This window comes from Cetorhinus maximus, chromosome 9, assembly GCF_964194155.1.
Source record: "Cetorhinus maximus chromosome 9, sCetMax3.hap1.1, whole genome shotgun sequence".
Taxonomy (NCBI): Eukaryota; Metazoa; Chordata; class Chondrichthyes; order Lamniformes; family Cetorhinidae; genus Cetorhinus; species Cetorhinus maximus.
The window spans coordinates 100,514,717-100,541,517 of NC_135887.1; the positions used below are offsets into that span (position 1 = coordinate 100,514,717).

Consider the following 26,801-nt stretch of genomic DNA (forward strand, 5'->3'; position numbering starts at 1 on the left):
AGGGCTGCTGGTTAGGCTGTGCTCTGTTCACTACCAATGGGAGCCCATTGTGCATGGTGTACACTCAGCCCATTGGCATCTGAGAGTAGTCTTGGGTGTAGGGCCAATATTTATGCATTTTAATGAAGGTGTTGCCTGTTTTGGGTGGAAGTGTTGGCTACCCATTTCAAGATCTGCCATAATTGAGTAAGGTAGTTCTCAGGCAGCTTAGTGAGCAGTAGGTTATTTTTGAAAAAGCACGCTGTCTGACAGCTGTCCAGTTTTTCATCAAGAATATGATGAAAGGGGCATGAAAAATTCCCCGTAGAGAGAGAGTGGAAACTGGAGAAGGAGAGGAAATAGGATTAAAAAGAACAGAGATAGTTATTGCTGAAAAAAGAGACATGCTGTCAAAGCTTTTCATCTTGCACTCATCAGGACAGATTTGCAAAAATACTAAATCTAAAGGGAACAACAATTTATACTGTATGAGAAGAGGGCTCTGATTTCAACAAGAGCTTGGCAGTTAACTGTTCCCTGATGTATTCTCCACAGCAACATCTCTACCAAACAGAGTCCTCTTAGAACCATAGAAAAGTTACAACACAGAAGGAGGCCATTCAGCCCAGCCCGAGGGCACCCAGGTGCCCTTTCTAATCCCACCTTCCTGCACCTGTCCCATAGCCCTGCAGCTTACAACACTTAAGGTGCAGGTCCAGGTACTTTTGAAAAGAGTTTACAGTTTCTGCCTCTACCACCAACTTGGGCAGCGAATTCCAGACACCCACTACCCTCAGCATAAAAAACTTCTTCCTCATGTCTCCCCCACACCTTCTGCCACTTATCTTGATTCTATGTCCCCTGGTTCTAGAATTCTCCACCAAGGGAAACAATTTTATCCTGTCCACTCTATCTATTTCCCTCATAATTTTGTACACCTCAATCAAGTCACCTCTCAGCCTTCTTTGTTCTAAGGAAAATAACCCCAACCTATCCAATCTCTCCTCATAGCTACACTTTTCTAACCCTGGCAACATTCTTGTAAACCTCCTCTGCACTCTCTCCAGAGCTATTATGTCCTTCCTGTAATGTGGTTACCAGAACTGCACACAATACTCCAGTTGTGGCCTCATCAGTGTTTTGTACAATTCCAACATTATATCCTTACTTTTATATTCTATACCTCTGCCATTGAAGGACAGCATTCCACATGCCTTCTTTACAACCTTGTCTACTTGAACTGCTGCCTTCAGGCACTGTGTACTTGTATGCCAAGATCTCTCACTTCATCTGCCCCTCTATTTATTGTGTGATCCCTGTAACTGTTTGACCTCTCTAAATGTATGACCTCACACTTCTCTATGTTAAAATCCATCTGCCACTTTACCGCCCACTCCATCAACCCATCTATATCGTTTTGGAGATTATGGCTATCCTCTACACTATCCACTACTCGGCCAATCTTTGTGTCATCTGCAAATTTCCCAATCGTGCCCCCCACGTTCACGTCCAAATCGTTAATATGTAACACAAACAGCAAGGGTCCCAACACCGAGCCCTGTGGAACACCACTTGAGACAACTTTCCATTCGCAAGGGCATCCATCGACCATTACCCTTTGTTTCCTGTTACAAAGCCAACCTTTTATCCAGTTTGCCACATTACCCTGAATCCCATGGGCTTTTACTTCCCTGCCCAATCTGCCATGTCGGACCTTGTCAAATGCCTTGCTAAAATCCATGTACACAACATCCACTGCACTACATTCATCAACCCTTCTTGTCACTTCCTCAAAGAATTCAATCAAATTTGTGAGGCAAGACCTTCCTTTAACAAATCCATGCTGACCATCCCTGACTAGTCCATGCCTTTCAACATGACAGTTAATCCTATCTCTCAGGATTGTTTCTACTAATTTGCTCACCATCGATGTAAGACTAACTGGCCTATAATTGTTTGGCATTTCCTTTGATCCCTTTTTTAACAATGGAACTACGTTTGCATTTCTCCAGTCCTCTGGTACCTCCCCTATATCTAGTGAAGATTGGAAAATCATCCTCAGAGCATCTGCTATCTGCTCCCTGACTTCCTTCAACAGCCTCGGAAACAACCCATCTGGTCCTGGTGACTTGTCAACTTTCAAGGATTTCAACCCTTTGAATACTTCCTCTCTCTTTATGACTACCCCGTCCAATATCTCGCAGTGCTCCTCCTGGACTACTATATCTACATCATCCCTTTTCTTCGTAAACACGGAGACAAAATATTCATTCAAAACCCTTCCCACAACCTCTGCATCTACACACAAGTTTCCATCTTCAGCTCTGATAGGTCCCACTTTTTCCTTAACTAACCTTTTAGCATTAATGTATTGGTAAAACATCTTTGGGTTATCTTTAACTTTACTTGCTAATCTTTTTTCATCCCCTCTCTTTGATTTCCTTATTTCATTTTTTACTTCGTCCCTGCACTTCCTATATTCGTCTAGGCTATCTGCAGTGCTTAGTTCTTTGTGCCTATCGTACGCTTTATTTTTCTGTTGGATCTTCCCCTGTATTCCTCTAGACAACCAGGGAGGTCTAGATTTGGCAGTACCACTCTTATTTTTGTAGGGGACATGTTTTCTTTGTACAATTAGGATCTCACTTTTTAGTGCTTCCCACTGATTTTCCACTGTTTTACCCTCCAGCAGTGCTGTCCAGTTCACCTCAGCAAAGCCCCTTCTCATTTCTGCAAAATTTGCCTTCCCCCAGTTCAAGACTCGCACTCCTGCCTTATCTCTGTCCTTTTCCATGGTAATGCTAAATCTAACTGAATTGTGATCACTGACACTGACATTGTGATATGGTCGCCAACTGTCACTTCACCCACTTGCACTTCTTCGTTCCCCAAGACTAGGTCTAAAATTGCATCTCCTCTCATTGAGTTTGTCACTAATTGGTTGAAAATGTTTTCCTGGACACACTGCATGAATTTTTCTCCCTCAGTGCCCCTTATATTGTTTGAATCCCAGTTGGTATTAGGATAGTTGAAGTCTCCTACTATTATTGCCCTCTTGTTCTTTCAAGCAGAAATTTGCCTACGTATTTGTTCTTCAATCTCCCTTTCACTAATTGGGGGTCTGTAGTATACTCCCAGTCGTGTGACTGCCCCTTTTTTATTTCTAAGCTCAATCCATAAAGCCTCGTTTGTTGACCCGTTTAGTATATCATCCCTTCTCATAACTGGAATTGATTCTTTAACCATTAGTGTCATTCCCCCCCTCCTTTTTTATCTCCTACTCTATCGTGTCTGAAGACTCTATAACCAGGGATATTAAGCTGCCAGTTTTGTCCCCCCTTTAGCCAGGTCTCCGTTATAACAATGACATCCTGCTCCATGTGCCTACCTGTGCCCTCAACACATCTACCTTGTTTGTAATACTCCTTGCATTGAAGCATAAACAGTTTAACCCCGTCAATTTCCCTTGCTCGACACTTTGTAAACTTTGCTTCTCCTGTAACTTCATGTCTATCACAATGTCCCTAGCTAATGTTCTACCTCCATTTTTCTGATCTGAATCTGACCTATCTGATCCTACTCCTGGGATCCCATCCCCTTGCCACACTAGTTTAAATACTCCCCAACAGAACTAGCAAAAGCCCCCACAAGGACACTGGTCCCAGCTCTGCCCGGGTGCAGCCCGTCCAGTTTGTACAGGTCCCACCTTCCCTAGAACTGGTCCCAGTGCCTCAAGAATCTGAACCCCTCTCGGCTACACCATCTCTCCAGCCACGTGTTCATTTGGTCTGTCCTCTTATTCCTGCTCTCACTAGCAAGTGGAACTGGGAGTAATCCTGAGATTACTACATTTGAGGTCCTGCATTTTAATTTATCTCCTAACTTCCTGCACTGAGCTTGCAGGTCCTCATCCCTTAGTTTACCTATGTCATTGATACCAATGCGTACCACGACCACTGGCTGTTTACCGTCCTCCCCAGAATGTCCTGCAGCCGCTCCGTGACATCCTGGACCCTGGCACCAGGGGGGCAATATACCATCCTTGATTCACGTTTGTGGCCATAGCAGTGTCTGTCTGTGCCCCTAACTATTGAATCCCCTATCACTATAGCCCTGCCACTTGTTTTCCTCCTGCCCCTCTGAGTAGCAGAGCCACCCACGGTGCTGTGAACCTGGCTGTTGCTGCTTTCCCCTGAGACGCCATCCCCCCCAACAGTATCCAAAGCGGTATATCTGTTAGTGAGGGGGGATGACCACAGGGGACTCCTGCACTACCTTCCTGAGTCTTTTACTGTCCCTGATGGTCACCCATTCCCTTTCTACCTGTGTAATCTTCACCTGCGGTGTGACCACCTCGCTAAATGTGCTATCCATGACTTGCTCAGCATCGCGGATGCTCCACAATGAGTCCACTCGCAGCTCCAGCTCTGAAATCCGGTTAGCTAGAAGCTGCATTTGGACACACTTTCCGCACACATGGTCACCAGGGATGCTGGAAGCGTCCCTCATTTACCACATCCTGCAGGAGGAGCATATCACGGGCCTGACTTCTCCTGCCACGATGTCCCTCTTGATTAAGCTAGTTACTCCCTTAAAAAATACACTAGCTCGGGGCCTTATTTATGTTAGCTAGGAACCTTGTTTCTTGACTAATTATACTTGCACAGTACTACTCTATACTTTTTTTTTGCTCCTACCTCAGTATTAAGCAATTAATTACCTTAATAGATTGAAAAAAAAACTCACCAGGATTTACTCACCAATCAGCTGCTTTTTAAAAAATCCACTTTCAGAATAGTGTCCCTCGCAGATCTTGTGCACTCCTGAAGGTACTGCCTCTCCCTCTCACTCTTTATTTTGGTTTGAGGAGGAGGGAGGGATGGAAACACTACAGCAATGTAATGTTTAGGGCTATTCCATTCTTTGACAGTGGGTCCTCCTCGATCCCCTTCTGAGTTGTGATGACTGTGCTGACTTCTCCCTCTTCCTCCTGTTGAGTGCAAGGGTCCTTCTCCTTGATCCCCTTCTGAGTTGTGGTGACTGCGCTGACTTCTCCCAGAATGCTTCTCAGTCTACTCTTGTAGGTCAATCTGCACCCTCTTCTCATGCGATATAAATTGTTGTTCCCCTTAGATTTGGTATTCTTGTGAATCTGTCCTGATGAGTGCAAGACAAAAAGCTTCAACGGCATGTCTCTTTTTTTGGCAATATTCAAGTCCTGTACTACCAAGTGACTAAGAGATTGTTATATTAAGGAGACATAAATTTTATTTAGAATTTTTAATGATGAGCAATGTCACGGGGCATCAAATAGTATGATATAATGACGCTTCTCTGATAGTTATAACATTTATATATTCTTCTGCATCTGCACGTGTCGACTATGTTTTTCATTAGGTTGCGCCAGAATGTTTATAACATTACAAACACTCACTAGTGTCATATTGACTCAGGGAAATCTAGGTAGGAAGGAATATCTTGAGTTGCATGAATCTGTACATACCTTTAAACTGATTATTGTATTCTACTGATGTCAATATAAATATCCTGCATTCCTAGCCCTAGCAATGTGCAATCAAACATCTAACCTGGTATAGGCTCATGAAAGAGAACTCAGAAAATCCAGTTTGTAGAAATGTCTTTACTTTCTAAAGTTGCCAATGCAATTTTGTTGAGAGGCCCACAATAAGGCCCCAAACTCGGTGTCCCTAGTGCCCCATTTTTCAGCATGGATGAGGTAGGAGTGAGAACAAAAGGCCAAAAATAAACATCACGCTGACTTTCAGCCCACTGCAATTTTTGAAGGGGTTCCATTTACTTGGCTAGCATGCCTGCTGGGAACAGGCAAAAGCTTTAGTATTCAAACCAAATCAAATTCAGTGATGATGCTAGGACTCCAATGCCACTTTTGGGCAGTTAAGTGTGACAGCTAATCGTAGAACCACCCATTTCATGGAGAAGGAAATGGCCTGAACCAGCGTCTCTTAAAAATGTCAATGGAAGTAGCTCTGGAACATTAAAAATCAGCTATTTGCATCTTTTTTGAGCAGTAGGATGAGTAGAATTAGCTATCTGCATCTTACAGCTAACCCCTTCCCTTCAATAATGCTCTAATGTGTCATCGTCACTGATTGTACCTGTGCTCCACTTTAGTCTCTTGCTGCAAGCCTGTGATCTGTAGATGACCTGCTGAATTATCCCCATTCCCCCTTCAAAACACCAAACTATCATGCACTTCCACATTACCAGTTGAATAGAAAAAGGCCTCACCATCAGAATGGTTTGGGCTTCTTGCTGATGACACCAGGCAGGTGTTAAGTTTGCTCCATCCACTTCCCACTCATCATTCAAAGATGATAATCAAGCCCATGTTTCTTCATTTTGTCTGTACTTCTTTTCAATTTGGTATTTTTACATTGGCATTGAACCGATGTTTCTCCATGAACAATGCCAAATTTTCCACGTTAACATGTTCTGATTATTATTTTTAGATATTAAATAGCCAATAGTTAAGTGTTTTTAAATAAGTATAAATATAAATGCCAAGGAACTCCTATTGGTCTTAAGTTATGAAGTTGCTGCTGTTGCTTGAGAGTCTTATCAATTGAACTAATTTTTCTTTAATGTACTGTATTTGGCAGAATCTGAAGATTCTTACACAATTAGATGTGGCGTGTCTTCTCAATGTCAACACTTTGGTCAGAACATTAAAGATGTAACACATTGCATAGGTAAGTAAAAGAAAGATTTACATGTGGTTACTGTTCGTTCCTTTGAAGACCTATTTTGACATTGCTTATTATAGGATTACTTATTATAAAAATAATAAGATTGCAAGTGTGGTGTGGGTACACCCACAGTGCAGCGAGGTAGGGAGTTTCAGGATTTTGACCCATCAGTGATGAAGGGGTGATGATATATTTCCATGTCGGGATAGTTTGCAACTTGAAGGGGAACTTGCAGGTGATGCTGTTCCCCTGTACCTGTTCTTATAGATGGTAGAGGTCACAGGTAGGGGGAGGGGTGCTGTTGAAGGAGCCTTGGTGAGTTGTTGCAATGCATCTTGTATACAGGACACACTGCAGCCATGGTGTGCCAGGTGGTGAAGAGAATTAATATTTAAAGTGGTCTCTGGGGTGCCAATCAACCAGACTGCTTTGCACTGAAGAGCTTTTTGAGAGTTGTTGAGCTGCAGTCGTCCATGCAAGGAAAGAGTATTCCATCATACTCCTGACTTGTGCCTTGTAAATGGTGGAAAAGCTTCGGGGAGTCAGGTGGTGAGTCGTTTGTCACAGAAATCTCAGCCTCTGACCAGCTGTTGTAACAGTATTTCTGTGCCTGGACCAGTTAAGTTTCTGGTCAAGGATGGCCCCCATGATGTTGATGGTGGGCGATTCAGCAATTGTATCGCCTTTGAAGGGATTGATTAGAATCTTGTTTGAGGTGATCATTGCTCAGCAGTGGCGTGGCATGAATGTTACTTACCACTTAGCAACTCCAGTCCAAGTCTTGCTGCATCCAGGCTGAGATCGGTTCATTATCTGAGGACTTCCAAATGGAATTGAGCCCTGTGCAATCATCAGCAAACATTGCCACTTCTGGCTTTATGATGAAGGGAATGTCATTGATGAAGCAGCTGAAGATGGTTGCCCCAAGGGCACTATCCTGAGGAACTCCTGTAATGAGGTCCTGAGACTAAGATCATTGGCTTCCAATAACCATAACCATCTTCCTTTGTGCTTGATCTGACTCCAGATAGTGGAGACTTTCCCCCAATTCCCATTGACTTAAATTTTACTCTCGCTCCTTGATACCACGCTTGGTCAAATGCTGCCTTGATGTCAAGGGCAGCCACTCTCACCTTATCTCTGGAATTGAGCTCCTTTGTTCATACTTGGACCAAGGCGGTGATGAGGTCTGGAGCCCAGTGCTCTTGGCGGAACCCAAACTGAACATTGGCGAGCATGTTATTGCTAATTGCTACTTGGTAGCATTGTCAGTGACACTTTCTGTCTCTTTACTGATGATTGAGAATAAACTGATGGGGTGGTAATTGGCCAATTTGGGTTTGTCCTGCTTTTTGTTAACAAGACATGCCGGGGTAGTTTTCTGTTTTGTTAGGTAGATGCCAAAGCTGGAGCACAAGTCTTCAGAATTATAGCCGGGATGTATCCAGTGCTTTTACCCAATTCTTGATATTCTATGGAATGAATTGAATTGGCTGAAGACTAGCTTCTGTGATGGTAGGAATCTCAGGAGGAGGCCAAGATGGATCATCCACCTGGCCATTCTGGCTGAAGATGTTTGCAAATGCTTCAGCCTTGTCTTTTCCACTGACGTCCAGGGCTCCACCATCATTGAGGATGGGAATATTTGTGAAGCCTCCTCCTCAGTTTAGTTGTTTACTTGTCCACCACCATTTACATCTGGATGTGGCAGGATTGTAGGGCTTTGATCTGATCCATTGATTGTAGTTTTGTCTATAGCATGCTGCTTCCATTTCTTGGCATGCATGCAGTGTTGATGTAGCTTCACCAGGTTGGCAACTCATTTTTAGGGATGTCTGGTGCTGCTCCTGGCATGTCCTCCTACACTCTTATTCAACCAGGATTGGTAATAGTAGAGTGAGGAATTTATTAAAGGACATTAGTGAACTAGTCAGTGTTACTGATACTAGCTTTTATTCCAGAATTATTGAATTAACTGAATTTAAGTTCCCGCGCTGCCATTGTGGGATTTGAGCTTATGTCCCGATCATTAGTCTGTGCCTCTTGATTACCATAATAAAAGCAAAATACTGCAGATGCTGGAAATATGAAACAAAACAAGAAATGTTGGAAAAACTCAGCAAGTCTGGCAGCATTTGTGGAGGGAGAAGCAGGGTGGAATTGTTCCAGATTTGCACTAAGTACGGTAGTGGGTAGGTAAAACGACGTTTTACCCGCTGGCTGCGATGGCAATTTTTCACTCCATATCGTCCCAAACCCGCTGCACTACTTATGCATTCCTGGGAAACATGCCATTCCCATGATGGGCCGGCCCTCATTCACCCAGCATGCCGTCACCTCGCCGCTTCATCACACCAGGTACCACATTTAAAGTACAGCCGCACTCAGTGCTTCCAGCCCAGGACTGCAGCAAAGAAGGCATGGCCCCAAAAGGCAAGAAGCCCTCGAGCGCCTTTTGGATGCTGTGGAGGCCCTCTGAGATGTCCTGTTCCCCTGCTCCGGCCACAGGGGGGGCAGCTGCATTACCACTTTGGCTTGGTAGGAGATGGCAGTGGAGATCAGTGCCAATGTTGCACGGAAGAGGTTGGCCATTTAGTGCAAATAGAGGACGAATGATCTCATCTGTGCAGCCAGGGTATGGCAACCATCTCATCACTCTAAACTCACACACTTAAGCCCATCACACATTCACTGACATCTCACTCACTGCCAGCTCAAGGGACATCAACACCCATTCTCACACATATACCCTCACATGTCCATCTGGCCTCATCTCCTCTGGAGACTGCCTCCTCGGCCCTCACCATCTTGAGGCCTCTTGTACAGATCAACATGTGCCCCCCTGGCATAGGGCCTGCCTTATATATGCCGTTGTGAAACACGTCGGCATGTTTTTCTGCAATGTGGAGGACGATCCAGCTGGCGGGGGGGGGGGGGGGGGGGGGGGTGAGGGGGGGTTGTGCGGGGGGTGGGGTGCGGGGGATGAATCCTGTGGGCTGGCCTTATAATGATATGCTGATGTATCACAATGAGGTTCCTGACGTCCGATGGCGGGGAACGTGGCCAGCCATCAGTGGGCAAAGTGGATGATTGCAAACTGATTACCCAATGTTGTGAAACCGATTTTTGGCCTTCTTGCCAGACTGTCTGCTCACGCCACTGAACACGCCCAACACTGGTGGGCACGGAAAATCTCAGCCTGAGTTAACATTTCGAGTCCAATATGACTCTTCTTCAAAACTCTGGATTACTAGCCCAGTAACGTAACCACTATGATACCATGCCCAAAATTGACCTGCAGGACAAAATTTTCAATTCCCTTCGGAGGCAGAACTAGGGGCGGGAGGGCCAGAAAATTAGTGTCAGAGTGCAGCATGCCATTTTCCAGCATTTTCCTGCCTCTGGCCCATTTTGGTAGAGGCAGGTTCGAGGGTATGGGGAGTGGGTTTGCAGTTGAGGGCTACCAGCCCATAAGTCATGAATAGCTTATTAATTCAATTAAAGGGCCAATTAAGGCCAATGGTTTGAGGCCGACTGGACTTTTCCCCATGGTGGCCGATGCATGGAGGCAGCATCTTGGTGGCAGACTGGAGACCAGCACTCCAGCTGCATTTTAAAGCTGCCACCTCCATCCCCCACTGCAGCTGACATACTGAGATGACCCTATCTGCAGCTGCAGGCCACCATGTGGATGAGTTTTAGTCTAACATTTTCCAAAAGTCTTAAGAAGGTGCTGCCGTTTTGAGGCACCCACACTCTCCCACCTGCAGTGGGGAAGCTGATTTGTGAGTGCTGGAGGGTCTCTTATTGGCACCTCCAGCCTTGGGAGCTTCCCATTAATTGGCCAGCTCGTAAAAAATCCTGTTGGGCATTAGATGTCAACGCGATGTGGGATTGACACCTGGAAATGGACCTTCAGGATCTGGAAATGGGCCCAAAAATCCAGCCTGTTGAGTTTACTAACAGCTACAATGACTTCCCCTCAGGGAATACTTGAGCAGTGGTTGTAAAGGGAGAAGTCAGATTCTGACTTAGCAGCTGTGTTTCAGACAATCCATGAGCAATGCCATGAAATATCTGCTTGTCTGTATACATGTCAGCTGTATTGTTATATGAAAACTTTGTTGGCAACCTTTCGATAATCAATTTTAATTGGAGAGTTAGCTTGATAGTTTTGCAGATCTGTATTGTCCAATAGAAATCGCTGACTATCCACAGACATGACGAATGTGAGGCCATTTTAGCCACATGCACCATTTTCAGTACAAAACATCATTCACGCAATACAGGTAAAAATACTTTACCTTTGTATTTACTTAAACACCCACTACAACTTGGTGTGAAACTTCTCTTTCACTGTTGTTTATAATTCAGGCATGAGTTTATCATTGCACCTTCGAGCAGCGTCTAAGTTTTTATCCATCAGTTGTGAGCAATATTTCAACTTTATGGAGTAATTCCTGAGAAATTGGCTCACAAACAATACTCAGTAGATCCATCCTCTGTTCTCCATCCAGAATGTGGTTGAATGCTTCTTGTTCTTTGCCATGAATATCCTCTGAAGTGGTTGTTCTGATTGATTCCCTCTCTATAAAATGTTGCTCAAGTTTCCTAATACAAGTTTGACTTTTTCACCCATGTATACCACTTTAGCAGATAGCCACAATCTGTAACCAAGGAAATGAAGCACACACGACAAACAAAAAACACTTGTACTCTGCTTTTCATCTTGCTATTTTTGCCAGTAAACATATAATAAGGTTAGACTTTACATGCGTATGCTCTGTGAATATAAGTATAGAGATCACATGCACAATGACAGCTAATATTACTATTTTTTATTTACTAATCGAAAATACAATTAACCAAATCTGGACTCCAAATTAACCAGATGTGGCTAAGACTAATGTATTAGATGGTGCTATTGCAGAGTATTGACATCATTGAATGTAAACTCTAAAATATTAGTATTAGTGAATAGCTATGCTATGATCAGATATTTTAATATCGATGAGACCTGTAAAATTTGGGAATTGTGTCTTGTTAAACAACCAGTGCTAACCAAATAAAAGTCTCCTTCTGCAAACACTAGTCTGTCTGAGCTTTGCTGGACATACAGCAAAGTGACAATTCAGGTCTCAGACCTTCATTTCTGACTTGTGACCGTTGCAGCTCAGATGCAAGGCTGATTAATAAAAGGCTGAACGGCTAGCATCTTAAGTCACTTGCATTTTCGTAATGTACCTGAAGTGTGTCGAACATGACCCCACCTGTCACATGTAAATAATTAATTTGCCCTTGATCTCGTTACAGTTCAGAAAATTATGCTACCCAGCAGAAATGTCTTCAGATAGCAAAGTTATGTCAAATTGTCACAAAAAACAGGCATGTTTATTTTGAACATTAGGGGCTTTCACTTAATTATAATCCTTTATGAACATCCAGAGATTTATATGACATATTATTGCTTAAAATACCAAATTAGATTTGTCATAATGGAGAAAATTATTTCTAAACTTCAAACTTTAATTGCAAAATTTAATCTTTTACTTTGGTGTGACTCCAAAAAACATTGTGTTTGGAAATCTGTGGTTATTCTTTGACTCTTTTTGTTTCCTCTCTTCTTTTATCTGCAAACACAGACCTTTGATATAATGCATTGCCAAAGGATAATTTGCACAGATACATTTCAATTATGAATTGCTGGCTGTCTCTGGTATCTCGCTTTAATGCACATTAATCATGTGAATCTAGGTTATGAAAGTTAGCAGGTTATTTGACCACGGGGACCACTAGAGCAGAGTCTGATCCTATCCTGCCCTCAACCAACATCCAAAGCTTTCCCAGTGGACAATGGCCAGGAGCCAAAAGTCTTATTAATCTCTATTCTCCCATTCCTAGCCTAGGGACACTGAAGTCAATTATCAATGGAAGTGCTGCCTGAAATTTGATAATTTAGCACAGATCAGGGATAGGGCACAACATATTGGCCTGCATTTTGAAGTCAGCAGCAAACGATAGTGCTAGTCATTCATTACAATTACACTTGCTCACAGACTTTCTGTGAGCTTTCAAATAGTGTGCTGCGATGATTAGAAACCTAAAACAGGATGACGCTCTCTACAGGGAATCTGGAACCTGTCTGAACAGGTCTAGAACACAAGATCATAAAAAATTAAGAGCTGGTGTGGACCATTGGGCCTTTTAAGCCTGCTCTGGCATTCAACAAGATCATGGCTGATCTTCGACCTCAGCTACAATTTCCCGTATAATCCCTACATCTCTTAATTCCTGTACTACTCAAAATTGACTACTGTCTTGAAAATACTCAACAACTGAGCATTTGCAGCCCCCACGGATAGAGATCCCAAAGATTCACAACCCTTTGAATGAAGAAATTACACCTCACCTCAGCCGATCAGCTAAGGGTAAAGCCAATCCCTTATCCTGAGACTGTGATCCCATGTTCTAAATTCCCAAGCAGAGGAAACATTTTCTCAGCATCTACCCTTGCAAGCCCCTTAAGAATTTTATCTGTTTCAATTAGATCACCTTTCATTCTTCTGAACTCCAAGGAATATAGGCCTAGTCTACCCAATATCTCCTCATAGAACAATCCTCAGAAATCAGTCCAGTGAGCATTTGTTGCACTCCCTCCAGGGCAATTAACTATTTCCTTATGTAAGGAGACTACAACTGCACAAAAACAGTGTACTCTAGGTGTGGCCTCACGAATGCCTGATATAATTGTAGTAAGACTTCTTTACTCTGGTACTCCTATCCCCTTGTAACAAAAGCTAACATATCACATTCCTTCCTAATTTCTTGCTGTGCTCTTTTTGCTTGCTATCTTTCTGTGATTCATGTGGATGGACACTCAGATCTTTCTGAATGCAAACATTTCCTATTCTCTCACCGTTTAAAAAAGATTCCACTTTTTTATTTTCCTTAGCAAAGATAACTTTGGTACTTTGGCACTTCACCACATTGTATTCCACATGCAGTGTTTTTGCACACTCATCCAAACAATCTATATCCCTCATCAGAGTGTATTTTTCCACCTAACTTCCTATCATCAGAAAAATTGAATACTTTATACATGGTCCCCTCACCTAAGTCATTAATATAGACTGTAAACAGCTGGGATCTAAGTCCTGATCCTTAGTACTTAGGTACCTCATTAGTTACAGCCTGATAATCTGGAAGTGTCCTGTTTATTCTTACTCTCTGTTTTCTGTCTGTTAACCAATTCTCAATCCATGTTAATATATCACCCTCAACCCCATGGGCAGAATTTTCTGCCTGTTGGGCGGGCGGGTCCAACCCAATCTCCGGTGGGCGGGGAGCCGATCTCCGCCGGAGAAGCGGGCCACTCTGCCATTTTACGTGGGCAGGCCAATTAAGGCCCGCCCAGCTTGATGTCCGGTGAGAAGCACATGCGCTTCCTGTGCGGACAGGGGGGATTCCCCAAAAGCGAGAGTGCGCTCTTTCACACATGCGCACAAAAGAGCGCACATCTCCCTGAGGCAAAGTGCAGCCTCAGGGAGATCGCTTCCACTTTGAAAAAGATTAAAAATAGAAAAAAAAAAATTCCCTAACATGTCCCCCTCAAGTGACAATGTCACATGAGATGGGACATGTTCATAATTTACACTATAACTTTACTAAACTTTTTAAAACCCTGCATGAAACCTCATCCCACCGGTGGATGAGGTTTCATGTTTTTTCTATTTGCCACCGGGGCTCCTGGCCTGTCCGCCAACCTTAAGGTTGGACGAGCAGGTCCTTTAATTGTTTAAATGATCCTGTCAATGGCCTCAATTGGCCATTGACAGGTCGGCGGGCCCGCAGCTGATTTTGCTGCGCCCCCACCTTCCTGAAAATTTAAATGGGGCAGGATGACGTCGGGGGTTTCGCCTGACGTCATCCCGCGTCGGTGAGCCGGCCTCGCCCCCTGCTCGCCGATGGCAAAATTCTGCCCCATGAGTCCGAATTTTGTGTAACAGTCTCTTGGCGGCACCTTATTAAATACATTTTTAAAATCCAAATCCACTGGTTTTCCCTTCTCAACCCTGTTAGTTACGTCTTCAAAAAGCTGTAACAGATTTTTCAAACATGATTTCCATTTTGCAAATTGTATGTTGATTTTGCTCAATCATAAATGGGCTGTAATTTCTGAGCTCCAGGGCGTCATATCTGGTGGAGGGGAGGTGGGGGGGGGGGGGGGGGGGGGGGAGGGGTGGGGTGGGGGGGGGGGGGGGGGGGGGGGGAGGGGTGGGGTGGGGGGAGGGGAGGGGGAACCCCCCTGGAAGTTCCCAGGCAAGGGTTGATTAGCAATTGACTGGGAAGTGCAAACTTCCCATGGGCAATTGCCATGCACTGGGAACCATCCAAAAATTGTGATTTAAATTGCAAACTTCGGATGGTTCCAAGCATATTACATCAATGGCTACCCAGAAAAAGTTGGAGGAATTAAAACCTTTTCTAGCTTCTGACTAACTATTGTACAGGCCCACAATGACCAACAGGACTGCCCCACCCCCCTCCCCAGATAGGACTTCCCCCAACCCCTGAATAGCCCCCCTTAGTCCCAGCCCAAGCCGACCCGATCAGCCCCCCGTCACCTACTGCCCGACCTCCCCCTCACACTCCCAGACACCTGTGCAATCCCACCCCACCCCTTGCCTGGCTGACAACCCCCCATGACTGGCCAAACCCCCACCCCAAATTCTAACCACTTAACTGACAAACCTACTTTCTCCCTGGCTTGAAAGTGGCTGGAGCTTTAAACTCACCTGATTTACTGCAGCTGTTACCATAAGAAAGGAGGTGTGGCCTCCTTCTGACCAATTCAGCAGCGCTCGACTGAAGGCCTCAGGAGCGTGCTGCACTGCACAGTTCTCGCCCGGCCTGAGTCAGATGGTCAGGGAGACAGGATCAAAAAAATTTAAAGGTAAGGAACTAGGAGGGAGCGGCAATCCAATTCTGATTGGCACTCTGTGGAAATTCAGGCCCATTATGATTGTCTTAGTGCCCCATTACCACACCTCTAACAATAGATTCTAGTATTCTCGCTTCTAGCAAGAAACTGTTTCTCCTTAACCAATCAGATTCAACAATCCTTACTGAGCCACACAGTCTAAACCAGGAAGTGTAAGTTAGAATGTTTAATTCAAGGGCAAATCATTGGAGAAAGTGAATATCTGAAGGAATGAAACGCCACATTTGTGTAAAAAACTGTCATGAGGGAGAGGTCGAATGTGTTCATATAGCCGCGCATGGCACTGAGTGAGGATCTCAGGATGCAGCCAGAACAGCAGTCCGAGGAGCGTTGTATGTCCCGGAGATACCTGTAATCCTGGGTGGGTGGCAGTATGACTTATCACACCATTAAAAATTCACTTACATTCAAATTAACAAACCCTAACTTTTCCTTGTGTTTATTTGGTATCTAATGGATATCAAATTCATACCCTTCCATGTATGTATATGTGAATGTCAAGTCTCTTGGTGAGATATTATTAAACTAAAGTTTCTGCAGGAGCAGGGCAACTTGGGCAAGCTTCCTAATTTCCATGTTGAACTGGATATCTGCGTATTCTGAAAGTACTACTGATTTACTCCTCAATAAAAATGAATGCCTCACTGTTATTTTGACTGCAGAATCCAGGCCATTGTCTCAATTAGCTAATCCATTATTTGAATATTCTCAGTGAAATGAAATTCACAATGAAATTGTGCAAGTAAGTATAAAACCTTTGACTTCCAATACAAGCAAACATTTCATAAAATTAGTCCTGTAAGCATGAAGGTTTTCATTCACTATTCAGTGCACACCTGGGGCTTCTGTTGTAGTCTGTTGGATGCTAAAATTCCTGTCAGTACTTAACTAAACAGCTGTTGAAGGAATGTTGCCCTCTTACTTTCCAGGGTTGAATGCTACAAACCTGCCAACAGTAAAGACAACAGCAACTTTCAAAATCAACGCGGGAAGATGTGAGCTAAGAAGAATCAAAGAGAAGCTTAAAAGCAGCCTAAAGCAGGTCTCATCAGGTACATAGCTGTATTTCTATGGAATGCAAGTCATTTCAGGCTGCTAGCTCAGTATTTTGATAAAGATCAAAAAAGAAAATAATTGCTCCATGCAATACTGTTCCACCTGCACAATTTTTGCTATTTTCCCAGCACAAAAAAACCAAAAGAACAAATTGACATAAGTTTTCCTTGACAAAGTGAGCCATGAAAGTAATTGAAGCTTAGATCATTTGTGGCATTATTCTGCTCTGTGCAACTGTTTACTTACAAAGTGAAATTAACTGTGTCCTGTCTTTCATCAGTGCCTTCACTGATTGTCCATCAAATTAAAATTCACTTTACTCAAAACCAAATACATTCATTTTTCACATAGTTAGTTCTACAGATTACATAGATAATAGCAGAACTGGAAGTTAATTGACATTTCTTTTGAGTTTCTTGATGCCTTAGTTGGCAGGAATAGTAAGTAGCAGCCATACAGGAGAGAAAGTTCCAGGCTTGTGCTGAGTTAGATGATCTCACCTGGTGTAAACTGGAGCATAGCAATTGACCTCAGCCTCCCTCACTCAGGGAGGGGAGAGAAAAAAAAAGCTTTTTTTTCCCCTGGTCCTGACTCAGTGATCTTTTCTGTATGTAGACATTAGGTGAGTACAGGCTCAGGCTTGGCTAAGTTGCCCTGAGGGCAGATAGCTTGTCAACACTAACTGTCTGGGCTCATACATGAATAAAGGCAGCTTTGTAATGTGCTGGATGGTTAATGGCACTTTAGAGGGGAACCAAACCTAGCAGCTGTCAGTATCTATTGCATTCGTATTATAATCCATAACCCAGTTGATTTCAGTATACAATCTGGTTCCAGAGTATAAGACTAAAGTAAATGATATCGAAATTGGTGATGATTGATGAGTTAGCTATGTACCCAAAAAATGTGTATTTTTAAATAACTACCTAAATGTTCCAGCAGCAAAAATCCATCAAAGACCTTTGCACTTCCTCTAAACCAGTCAACCTTGCTTAGATGACAAATTAAAACTCTTTCCTCTTACTAATCATGCTCTTTTGTCTTTATGTCAATACACAGAAAAACCTAATTTTCCTAGTACAAAGAACTGTCAGCTGAACTTTGTAAATGTGAAGTGCAGTTCCTTCAAGAAAAGTCATGACCATTGGAATCACAAGGCAATGACAAATGAGGGATCAATCATTTCTGCTGTATTTGAGGTTGAAATGAAACCAGAGGAGGTGACAGGTTGGTTTGAAAACTTCAGAAGGTGAATTTACACTTTTCTTCTTATGAGCACTATTTATTTTCTCTCATCTCTCTCCCCTTTTGTCTGTTCCTAATAAAAGTATCTCCTGTTTTCAGAAGTCAATGCTTTTTTGGTTGGAAGAGATGTTGGCCTTCAACTTGGAAGAGGCTGAACCCAAAAAACTTACTTTCATTTAACAATTGATCTTGCATTCTACCAGGATAAGTAAAGATTTCTTATGCACAAATTTTATTTGGGTACAATATTTAAAAAAAAATATATGAAGACCATAGTTTGCCTTCACACATCTGAAGGAAACATCTCCATTTCCACACTGCGTACAACTGATTTCTATGGTGCTGATTGGCTTGTACTTATAACTTGTATTTTGAATGAATTGGTGATGTATGTAAACCATGTTGTTATTATCAGTGGTGAATTGGTGCTTTCCGCTCAAGGTTCTCAGAAATTCTGCCCAGTAGGCTGTTATTATTTCATGTAATTGTATGGTTGGATCTGTTGTTATCTTGTAGAAACCTGTGACTTTGGGTGCACACGAAGAAAGACCGAAAAAAGGCTTCGAAAAACAACAAGAACATTGAGGAAATCAATCAACAGGGAACAGTTCTACTTGCGTGTAGCTGGAGCTGACTATGAGGTGGCTAAGAAAGCAGTAAAAGCAGTGGATTTACTGGAGCCATGTGGAACCGGTCAGGTTCTTCAGAACAACAGATGTGGTGGGTACAAAACTCTTAAGGCCTGATTTTCTGCTTCTGCACTTGCTACTCCAAAACTTTCTTTCCACTTATTAAAAAGGCTAGAAATTCATGGCCTGGTCTGCACATAGGAAGAAAACCCTGCTGTAAGATTCGAAATATAACTGAAGTAACGTCTGGAAATATTAAATTCTTATCACTGCCACTAATTCAAACAAAGCACAGAATTATGATTATTTTGACTTTTATATTCTACCTTTATGTGTATTTGCTGTTTTAATCAACTTTAACTTATGCATGAAAAGCTGTTAGGTTTTTTTTCATGATGCTCTTATGGACCTTTTACCAAACTGTATATTTATTAATTGCATGCAAAAAGTTATCTTTGCATTATAGGTTTGGTGGGCCACGTTTGCTATAGCAGGACATCTAACAGCATCTGCTGTTAGTAAAACTTGCCCTTGCACATACAGGTGTTTCAAATTTTTTGCGTGGCAACTTGCTGAAAGTGTGAGCTGATAACTGCACAGTGAGAGAAACAGGGCACTTGGGACCTGAGTAAACAGGGAAAACAACTGCTTGTCTCCTTAATCAATCAGATTGAAGGATTGTGAAATAAGCAGTGCAAGAACTAAGAAAGGGTAAATTAGAGTGGGTGAGTTCAATGTCAAATCAAGTACAGGAAGAGAATTCAAAAGACGGAAAGAGCAATGGGATGAAGAGAAAGAAAAAAATGACAGAAAAGAAAAATGAAAATCATTTTTAAATTATCCAACAGCAATTAAAACCTGAAGGAACAGGACTCCACACATGTAATGGTTAATTTTCGGTGCCACTGGGGTTGTTTGGCAGTGATCAATACCTATTAAACTCACTGCAGAATGTAATTTGTACTAACCATACAAATAGAGCAACATCATGACATTCAATATATTTCAATGGTGAGGCAGACAGCACGATGCTGTATTCGTGAAGCTAATAGTGAAGTGATGCAATTCAGACGGCAGCTTTTGGATATTTGAGCTTAACCACACATGTCACTTGCCTGAAGTCGCTGTGTGATTTATGCATTAAAAATGACGGGTTTCATTAGCCTCACCCATTATTTTGACAAAATCTGGACCAGTATTTTTAGAATTGATAAAGATGAATGTTTAAATTTTTGACACGAGATATTGTATTGGTTTAAAAGGAGCAAATTTAAACATTTTTTTATTGTTCATGGTATGCGCGCAATGCTGGCTAGGCCAGCATTTATTGCCCGTCCCTAACTGCCCTTGTTCAGAGGGTAGTTAAGAGTCAACCACATTGCTGTGGGTCTGGAGTCACATGTAGGCCAGACCAGGTAAGGACGGCAGATTTCCTTTCCTAAAGGACATTAGTGAAACAGATGGGTTTTCACAACAATTAACAATGGTTTCATGGACATCATTAGACTTTTAATTCCAGATTTTTCTTTTTAAACATCCCTGCTAGCATAATATGCGTGTAGAGGTTGCAATAATTTTTGAAAATGTACATTTTACTATTTTCAGAAAATAATTTTGAATGTTCGAATTATTACGGACAGGTTGAGGCGTGGACTAAAACCCTTGTACCCTTCTCCTTACTTTCCATAATCAGTGTGACCTTTGGAGAGGAAGATGTGTGTGTTTGTTAGCCCCTGGAGTGCGTGATCAATTTGAATAACAGCAGCGAGCTCTCATGGGTTTAAATAAAACGTATTCATGTATTCATCCCGAAAGTCTAAACACTACGTCAATCACTCAGCACATGCACACACGCACGCACGCATGCACACGCACACTCAAGTAAAAGTACAGTTAGAAAGAGTAGTGTACTTTTACAAGTTGTAAACAAAAGAATAGTTCACATGTCTGGTCTATTGTATGAGAACGGTCATTGTGGACTTGGTAAAGAAAGGACTCTTTTCCACTCTTGAATTGTAGTTTAAATCAGTTCAACTAGCTGAAGTCAAATATCAGGATTAGTGCAGGTCCCTCAAAGAAATGAATGTTCAGCAAATCAAAAAATTAGGCACTTGTGGTTTTCATACCAGGAGGTCAAATATCTTGATAGGTGGACATGGATTTTGGAAGCGGGCTGGGAGGCTATTTAAGATGTAGCAGCCTACAAGTTTTAAAAAGTCTTCGGTGTGACTGCCTTGGTCTGCAGCTGATATTCTGCAGTGGTGTTCTTTGCAGACTGCTCATGTCTCGTTGGTTCTTCAGATAATAAAACTCATTATCTTAAGCTAGTTTTGGTCATGTAACCAATACTGATATTGTCCAACCAGAATGGTTTCAAAGATTGAAGCTATTCCTACACAATAGGAGATAGATGGGCTGTAGAGGCTGGGTCATTAAGTACATTCAAGTTTGAAATAGACAGATTTTTAATCAGTAAGGGAATCAAGGGTTATGGAAAAAAGGCAGGAAAGTGGAGTTGAGGATTATCAGATCAACCATGATCTCATTGAATGGCAGAGCAGACTCGATGGGCCAAATGGCCTACTTCTGCTCCTACGTCTTATGGCCTTATAGATGGTGGTCTTTCACATTTACTTGAGGATGACTGGTCTCTTCAGCTCTCTTTTGTTAAACATTGACCTTGCGGATGTGAAGCCTGGAGGTCTATTGGCTTTAAGGTTTGGTAAATCACAGACAAAAGCAAATGTAAATTCCACAGATAGGTTCCGCCTGGGTATGTACATTCAAGAGCAGAGGGATTCTCCCACCCGGGATGATTCAATTAGGAACTCTCCAGAAGCTTGAGATAGCCCGTGTTGAATTTACAAAAGTCACTTGACCCTTCACAGCCATCTTAGCCATCTTATCAGTGTCCATTGAAAAAAAAAACATAGTTCCAGTAGCTTCCATACAAACATCGTCCATGTTTGAAGTTATGAAAAGGAGATGCCTTCACTAGGCATAACAGAATTAAATCCCACCAAAGTTTCTTTCAGATTGAGGGTGCCACAGTATTCCGAATGTACTGTTTCCATCTCATTCAGATCAATAAGTAGGAAATCTGTTCACCAATAAGGTTTGCTGAGAAAATTATGAATGTTGGACAGCATGCTAATGCACTCCGGTGTTCTGGACTAGATAATAATGCCAACAACACTCAGGAAGCTTGACACCATCCAGGACAAAGCAGCCCACTTGATTGGCACCACATCCACAAACATTCACTCCCTCCTCCACTGATGAACAGTGGTAGCAGTGTGTACTGTCTACAGGATGCAGTGCTGAAACTCGCCAAGGCTACTTAGGCAGCACCTTCCAAACCCACAACTACTACCATCTAGAAGGACAAGGGCAGCAGATACATGGAAACACCACCACCTGCAAGCTCCCCTCCAAGCCATTCACCATCCTGACTTGGAAATTGCTGTTCCTTTACTGTTGCTGGGTCAAAATCCTGGAATTCCCTCCCTAAGAGCATTGTGGGTGTACCTACACCACAGGGACTGGAGGAGTTCAAGAAGGCAGCTACCCACCACTTTCACGAGGGCAATTAGGAATGGACAATAATTTTTGGCCTAGCCAGCGATGCCCATTCCCATAAATAAATGAAAAAAAGAAAAAAAAAATCACCACTCTTCTTTTGAGTTTTATCCTGGAGCTTGCTTGTATCAAATGTATGGAAAGTAGATAATTTGGATGAATGTTGCCTGATGTCTCGCTGGAGGTCTTAAAGGAAGCGTGAAGGTGAGGAGGTTCAAGTGTTTCCCAGTTTTATAAAGAAGATTCCTAAAACCTACCTACATAAAGCTTGAAGAGATATGACAGAGATGATCATTTCAGCAAGAATGCTGGAGCAATCAGTGGCCGTTCAAAAGTGATGCTCATTGAAAATGTCAAAGCTAGCAACTTATTCCAGCCAGGCTGACTATTTATTACTCGTACCCCTTGTGTACGTCAAAAGATTGTATATTTAAACATCTTAACAACTTTAACCCGTGTTATGAAGCCTGCCATCTGTCGCTATACAGTTCATCAGTACGACCAGAACTTCTGTCCCTTTTCTCTTTCCTTTAAGTCTTGCTCTGCAGAAGGACTCTGAAGAAAGCACCTCAGGATGAGAATCTTTCTGAGGATGCACTGCCATATGTCCACCTCTCTCAAGCAGCAGTATGGAGATTGGCATCCTGCCTGAGCTAAGGGACTTAGAAGTGTGAAGTGATTCATTTTGGAAGGAAGGATATAAAATAAAGGGTATAATTCTAAAGGGGGTGCAGGAGCAGTGGGACTTGGGTATATATGTGTATAAATCATCAAAAGTGACAGGACAGGTTGAGAGAGCAGTTAATAAAGCATACAGCATCCTAAGCATTATCAATAGGATTATAGAGTACAAAAGCAAGGACGTTTTATGTTAAACTTATATAAAACACAGGTCCTGCTTCAACTGGAGTATTGCGTCCAGTTCTGGGCACCACACTTTAGGAAGGATGTGAAGACATTAGACAGGGTGCAAAAAAGATTCATGAGAATATTTCCAGGGGTGCGGAATTCCAGTTACTTAGATGGATTGGATACGTGGGGACTGTTTTCCTTGGAGAAAAGAAGGCTGAGAGGAAATTTGATAGATGCGTTCAAAATCATGAGGGCCTGGACAGAGTAGATAGGGAGAAAATGTTCCTATTGGTGGAAGGATCGAGAACCAGAGGGCACAATTTGGGAAAAGAAGCAATGGCAACATGAGAAAAAACTTTTTCACATAGCGAGTGGTTGGGATCTGGAATGCACTGCCTGAGAGCGTAGTGGAGGCAGGTTCAATTGAGGCATTGAAGAGGGAATTAGATTATTATCTGAAAGGGTAGAATGTGCAGGACTATGAGGAGAAGGCAGAGGAGTGGCACTAGGTGAATTGGTCCCTCGGAAAGTCAGCAGAGACGCAATGAGTCGAATAGCCTCCTTCTGTGCTTTAATGATTCTATGATTAATTAAACACAAAACACGATTGAACTGGAGCAGGTAGTGCTGGCAGAGACAGCCCAGGAAGCAGCTCACCGCAGGACAAAGTTGTCTCCCAGCTCCACAGAGCAGGACAGTAATGTGGACTTCAGGGGCCTAGCAATGAGACAGAAACAATATGCATCACACAAGTGAATAAATGAGGTACTGGAAGATCTGTCCAGAGTTTGTGCACTGTGACTTGCAGCTTGTGTGGTGTCCTGTCGTATGGTATCATCAATCTGCAGTCTCCCTCAGACTGAGTGAGCACCTCCTAGGATGTTGCAGTGGGCCCTCACACTAGAAACGTGTGTTACCAGCCTTTATAGCTTTGATGGAAGTTCAAATGGCTGCCTTTCAGAGTCTGAGCTCCAACACATCGCCCACCTTGAAGGGACTGGTGGGCCATGTGGATAGCGGCTTTCAAGGCATCACTTATCTCCTGCACTGTCCTGCAGATCAGGGATGAGCCATCAATGCCCCATTGTAGTGTGGCGTGATACGCTGTCTTATCAGGTCACTCCCTCACCATTTATTGCTCCTGGCAAATAGGGCCTTGATGAACTGCTTAATTAAGTGTTTTTTTATTCTTTCATGGGATGTGGGTATCGCTAGCAAGGCCAGATTTTGTTGCCTATCCCTAATTGCCCTTGAGAAGATGTAGTCACCATCTTGATCTGCTGCAGTACATCTGATACAGGTACACCCAAGTGCTGTTAGGAAGGGAGTTCTACGATTTGATCCAGTGATAGTGAAGGAACAGCCATATAGTTCCTAGTCAGAATGGTGTGTGGCCTGGAGGGGAATTTGCAGGTTGTGGTGTTCCCATGTATCTACTGCCCTTGTCCTTCTAGGTGCTAGTGGTCGCAGGTTTGGAAAGTGCTGTTGAAGAAATCTTGATGAGTTGCTGCACTGCATCTTGTACATAGTACATCTGCAGATACTGTGATGGTGGAGGGAGTGAATATTTAAATTTGTGGATGGGGTGAAGGTCAAGTGGGCTGCTTTGTCTTGGATGGTGTCAAGCTTCTTGAGTCTTTTTGGAGGTGCATGAATCCAGGCAAGTGGCGAATATTCCATCACACTCCTGACTTATGACTTGTAGATGGTGGACTGTCTTTGGGCAGTCAGGAGGTGAGTTACTCGCTGCAGAATTCCCAGCTTCTGACCTGCTCTCGGAGCCAAAGTATTTATATGGCTGGTCCAGTTCAGTTTCTGGTCAATGGCAAGCCCAGGATGTTGATGGCGGCACCGTGATTATCAGTGATGATAATGCCATTGAATGTCAAAGGGGATGGTTAGATTCTGTCTTGTTGGAGATGGTCATTGCCTGGCACTTGTGAGCATGAATGTTACTTGCCAATTATCAGCCCAAGCCTGAATATTGTCCAGGTCTTGCTGCCTATGGACATGGACTGCTTCAGTATCTGAGAAGTAGCGAATGGTACTGTACATTGTGCAATCATCAGCCTCATGCCCAATGATGGAGGGAAGGTCATTCATAAAGCAGCTGAAGATGGTTGTGTGTAGGAGCTACCCTAAGAAACTTCTGCAGCGATGTCCTGGGACTGAGATGATTGACCTCCAACAACCACAACCAATGTAGACTGAGAAATGCAGGGATGTCCCTTGAAATGGTTTGGAAAGAGCCTGAAGCAAAAAAAGTCAAGTGTGTTGGTGATTTTCACAGCCACTGGCTAAACATGGCCACCCTGGCCCCAGATGGCAGCAGGTCTTCTTGCAGGAAGCTCTAGAGCTTAGCCACAGCCTACCTGGTAAAAATGCAGCCTTCACATACATATATCCAAAATACTGGTACTCAGTCTTCGCCTTCAGAGCCTGTGGGTTGGGCAAGTTCTTCTTGAGAAGCCCCTTTGCTGTTGTCTTCCAACAGGCTCAATGGCTATTCCACCTGGTTGTTGAGGCTGTTACTGCTCCTGTTCCCCCATCCACTACAGAAAAGAAAGAATAGCATCCATGATAAGCTTTTTGCATAGTAAGGGCAAATAATGCAAAAAAGAAGTAAGTAACAAGGAATGTCCTAGCTCCAAACTTTCCCTTGGACAGCTAAAAGGCACAATAGTGCTCCAATCTCCAATAGCACCTGCACTCAAGGTATTCTCTGGGTAGTGCTGCCAATGGCCCTCTGAAACTAAAGGGTCCGATTTTAAACCTGTGTAAGTTAATTTTTTTTTTGGGCTAGATTTTACACACCCAATGGTGGGTTTGAAGGGGAGGCATGTAAAATCCAGCTGGTTGCCTTCCTGCTGCATACCTGCTCACCACTGACCTGTCTGAAATTTTGTTGGACACACAGGAGGCACTGGGCAGCCTACCTTCCCTTGGGCCTATTGATGACCACTGAAGGACCTCAGCCTGCCACTGATGTTATTTCATTCATGGCAGGAGGATGCCCAAGCCATGCAAGATGCCTGGCAGCTTTAGATGCACGAGGTGGTGTTGGGCAATGGGGAGCATCTCCTTTGTATATACCCTGGGCCCCTGAGAGGCACACCCACCTAAAAGTCATTCCCTCCCCTTTAACCCCTCCCCCAACCTTCTGAATCCAGCCCTTCCCTCAGCTCCTCCCCCTTCACTAATGAACTCCTCTCACCCATCTCACCCTCCTCACCGAGACTCCCGACCATGGACTTACGTAGATTCCTTGGCATGGTGGAACTACCTGTAGTCCCAGCAGTGGCCATCACTCCCACTAGTGCTGCTACAGAGCTGTCAGTCATCTGATTAGCCGACAGCTCTCTATGGCGGGGTTGTCTCCCACAATAGGGGTGGAAGTCTCACCTTCCCAGTGTTAAATTGAGGTGGGGCAGCCGTTGGAATTGTGAGCAGGCTGTCCCTGATTTTTTGGCCAGGTAGGGAGGAGCGCTGCAGGGACCATGTCGCCCTTTTTTTTATTCATTCATGGGATGTGGGTGTCATTGGCCAGCATTTATTGCCTATCCCTAATTGCCCTTGATAAGGTGGTGGTGAGCTGCCTTCTTGAACTGCTGCAGTCCATGTGGTGCTGCCATTGTGTGCCGGTGTGGAGGGAATGAATGTTTGTGGATGGGGTGCCAATCAAGTGGGCTGCTTTGTCCTGGATGGTGTCAAGCTTCTTGAGTGTTGTTGGAG

The 26,801-nt window shown here is 43.4% G+C and overlaps 1 protein-coding gene across 1 annotated transcript in view; it reads left to right on the forward strand.

The window, feature by feature from the left end:
* The window catches only part of scube2 (signal peptide, CUB domain, EGF-like 2), a 236,471-nt gene that overhangs the window by 114,628 nt on the left and 95,042 nt on the right, over window positions 1-26,801 (forward strand). Inside the window, exons 13-17 of the mRNA XM_078547869.1 lie at window positions 6,621-6,710; window positions 9,250-9,258; window positions 16,665-16,760; window positions 17,824-17,991; window positions 18,526-18,729. Coding sequence (XP_078403995.1) covers window positions 6,621-6,710; window positions 9,250-9,258; window positions 16,665-16,760; window positions 17,824-17,991; window positions 18,526-18,729 — 567 coding nt within the window. The remainder of the gene's footprint in view (window positions 1-6,620; window positions 6,711-9,249; window positions 9,259-16,664; window positions 16,761-17,823; window positions 17,992-18,525; window positions 18,730-26,801) is intronic.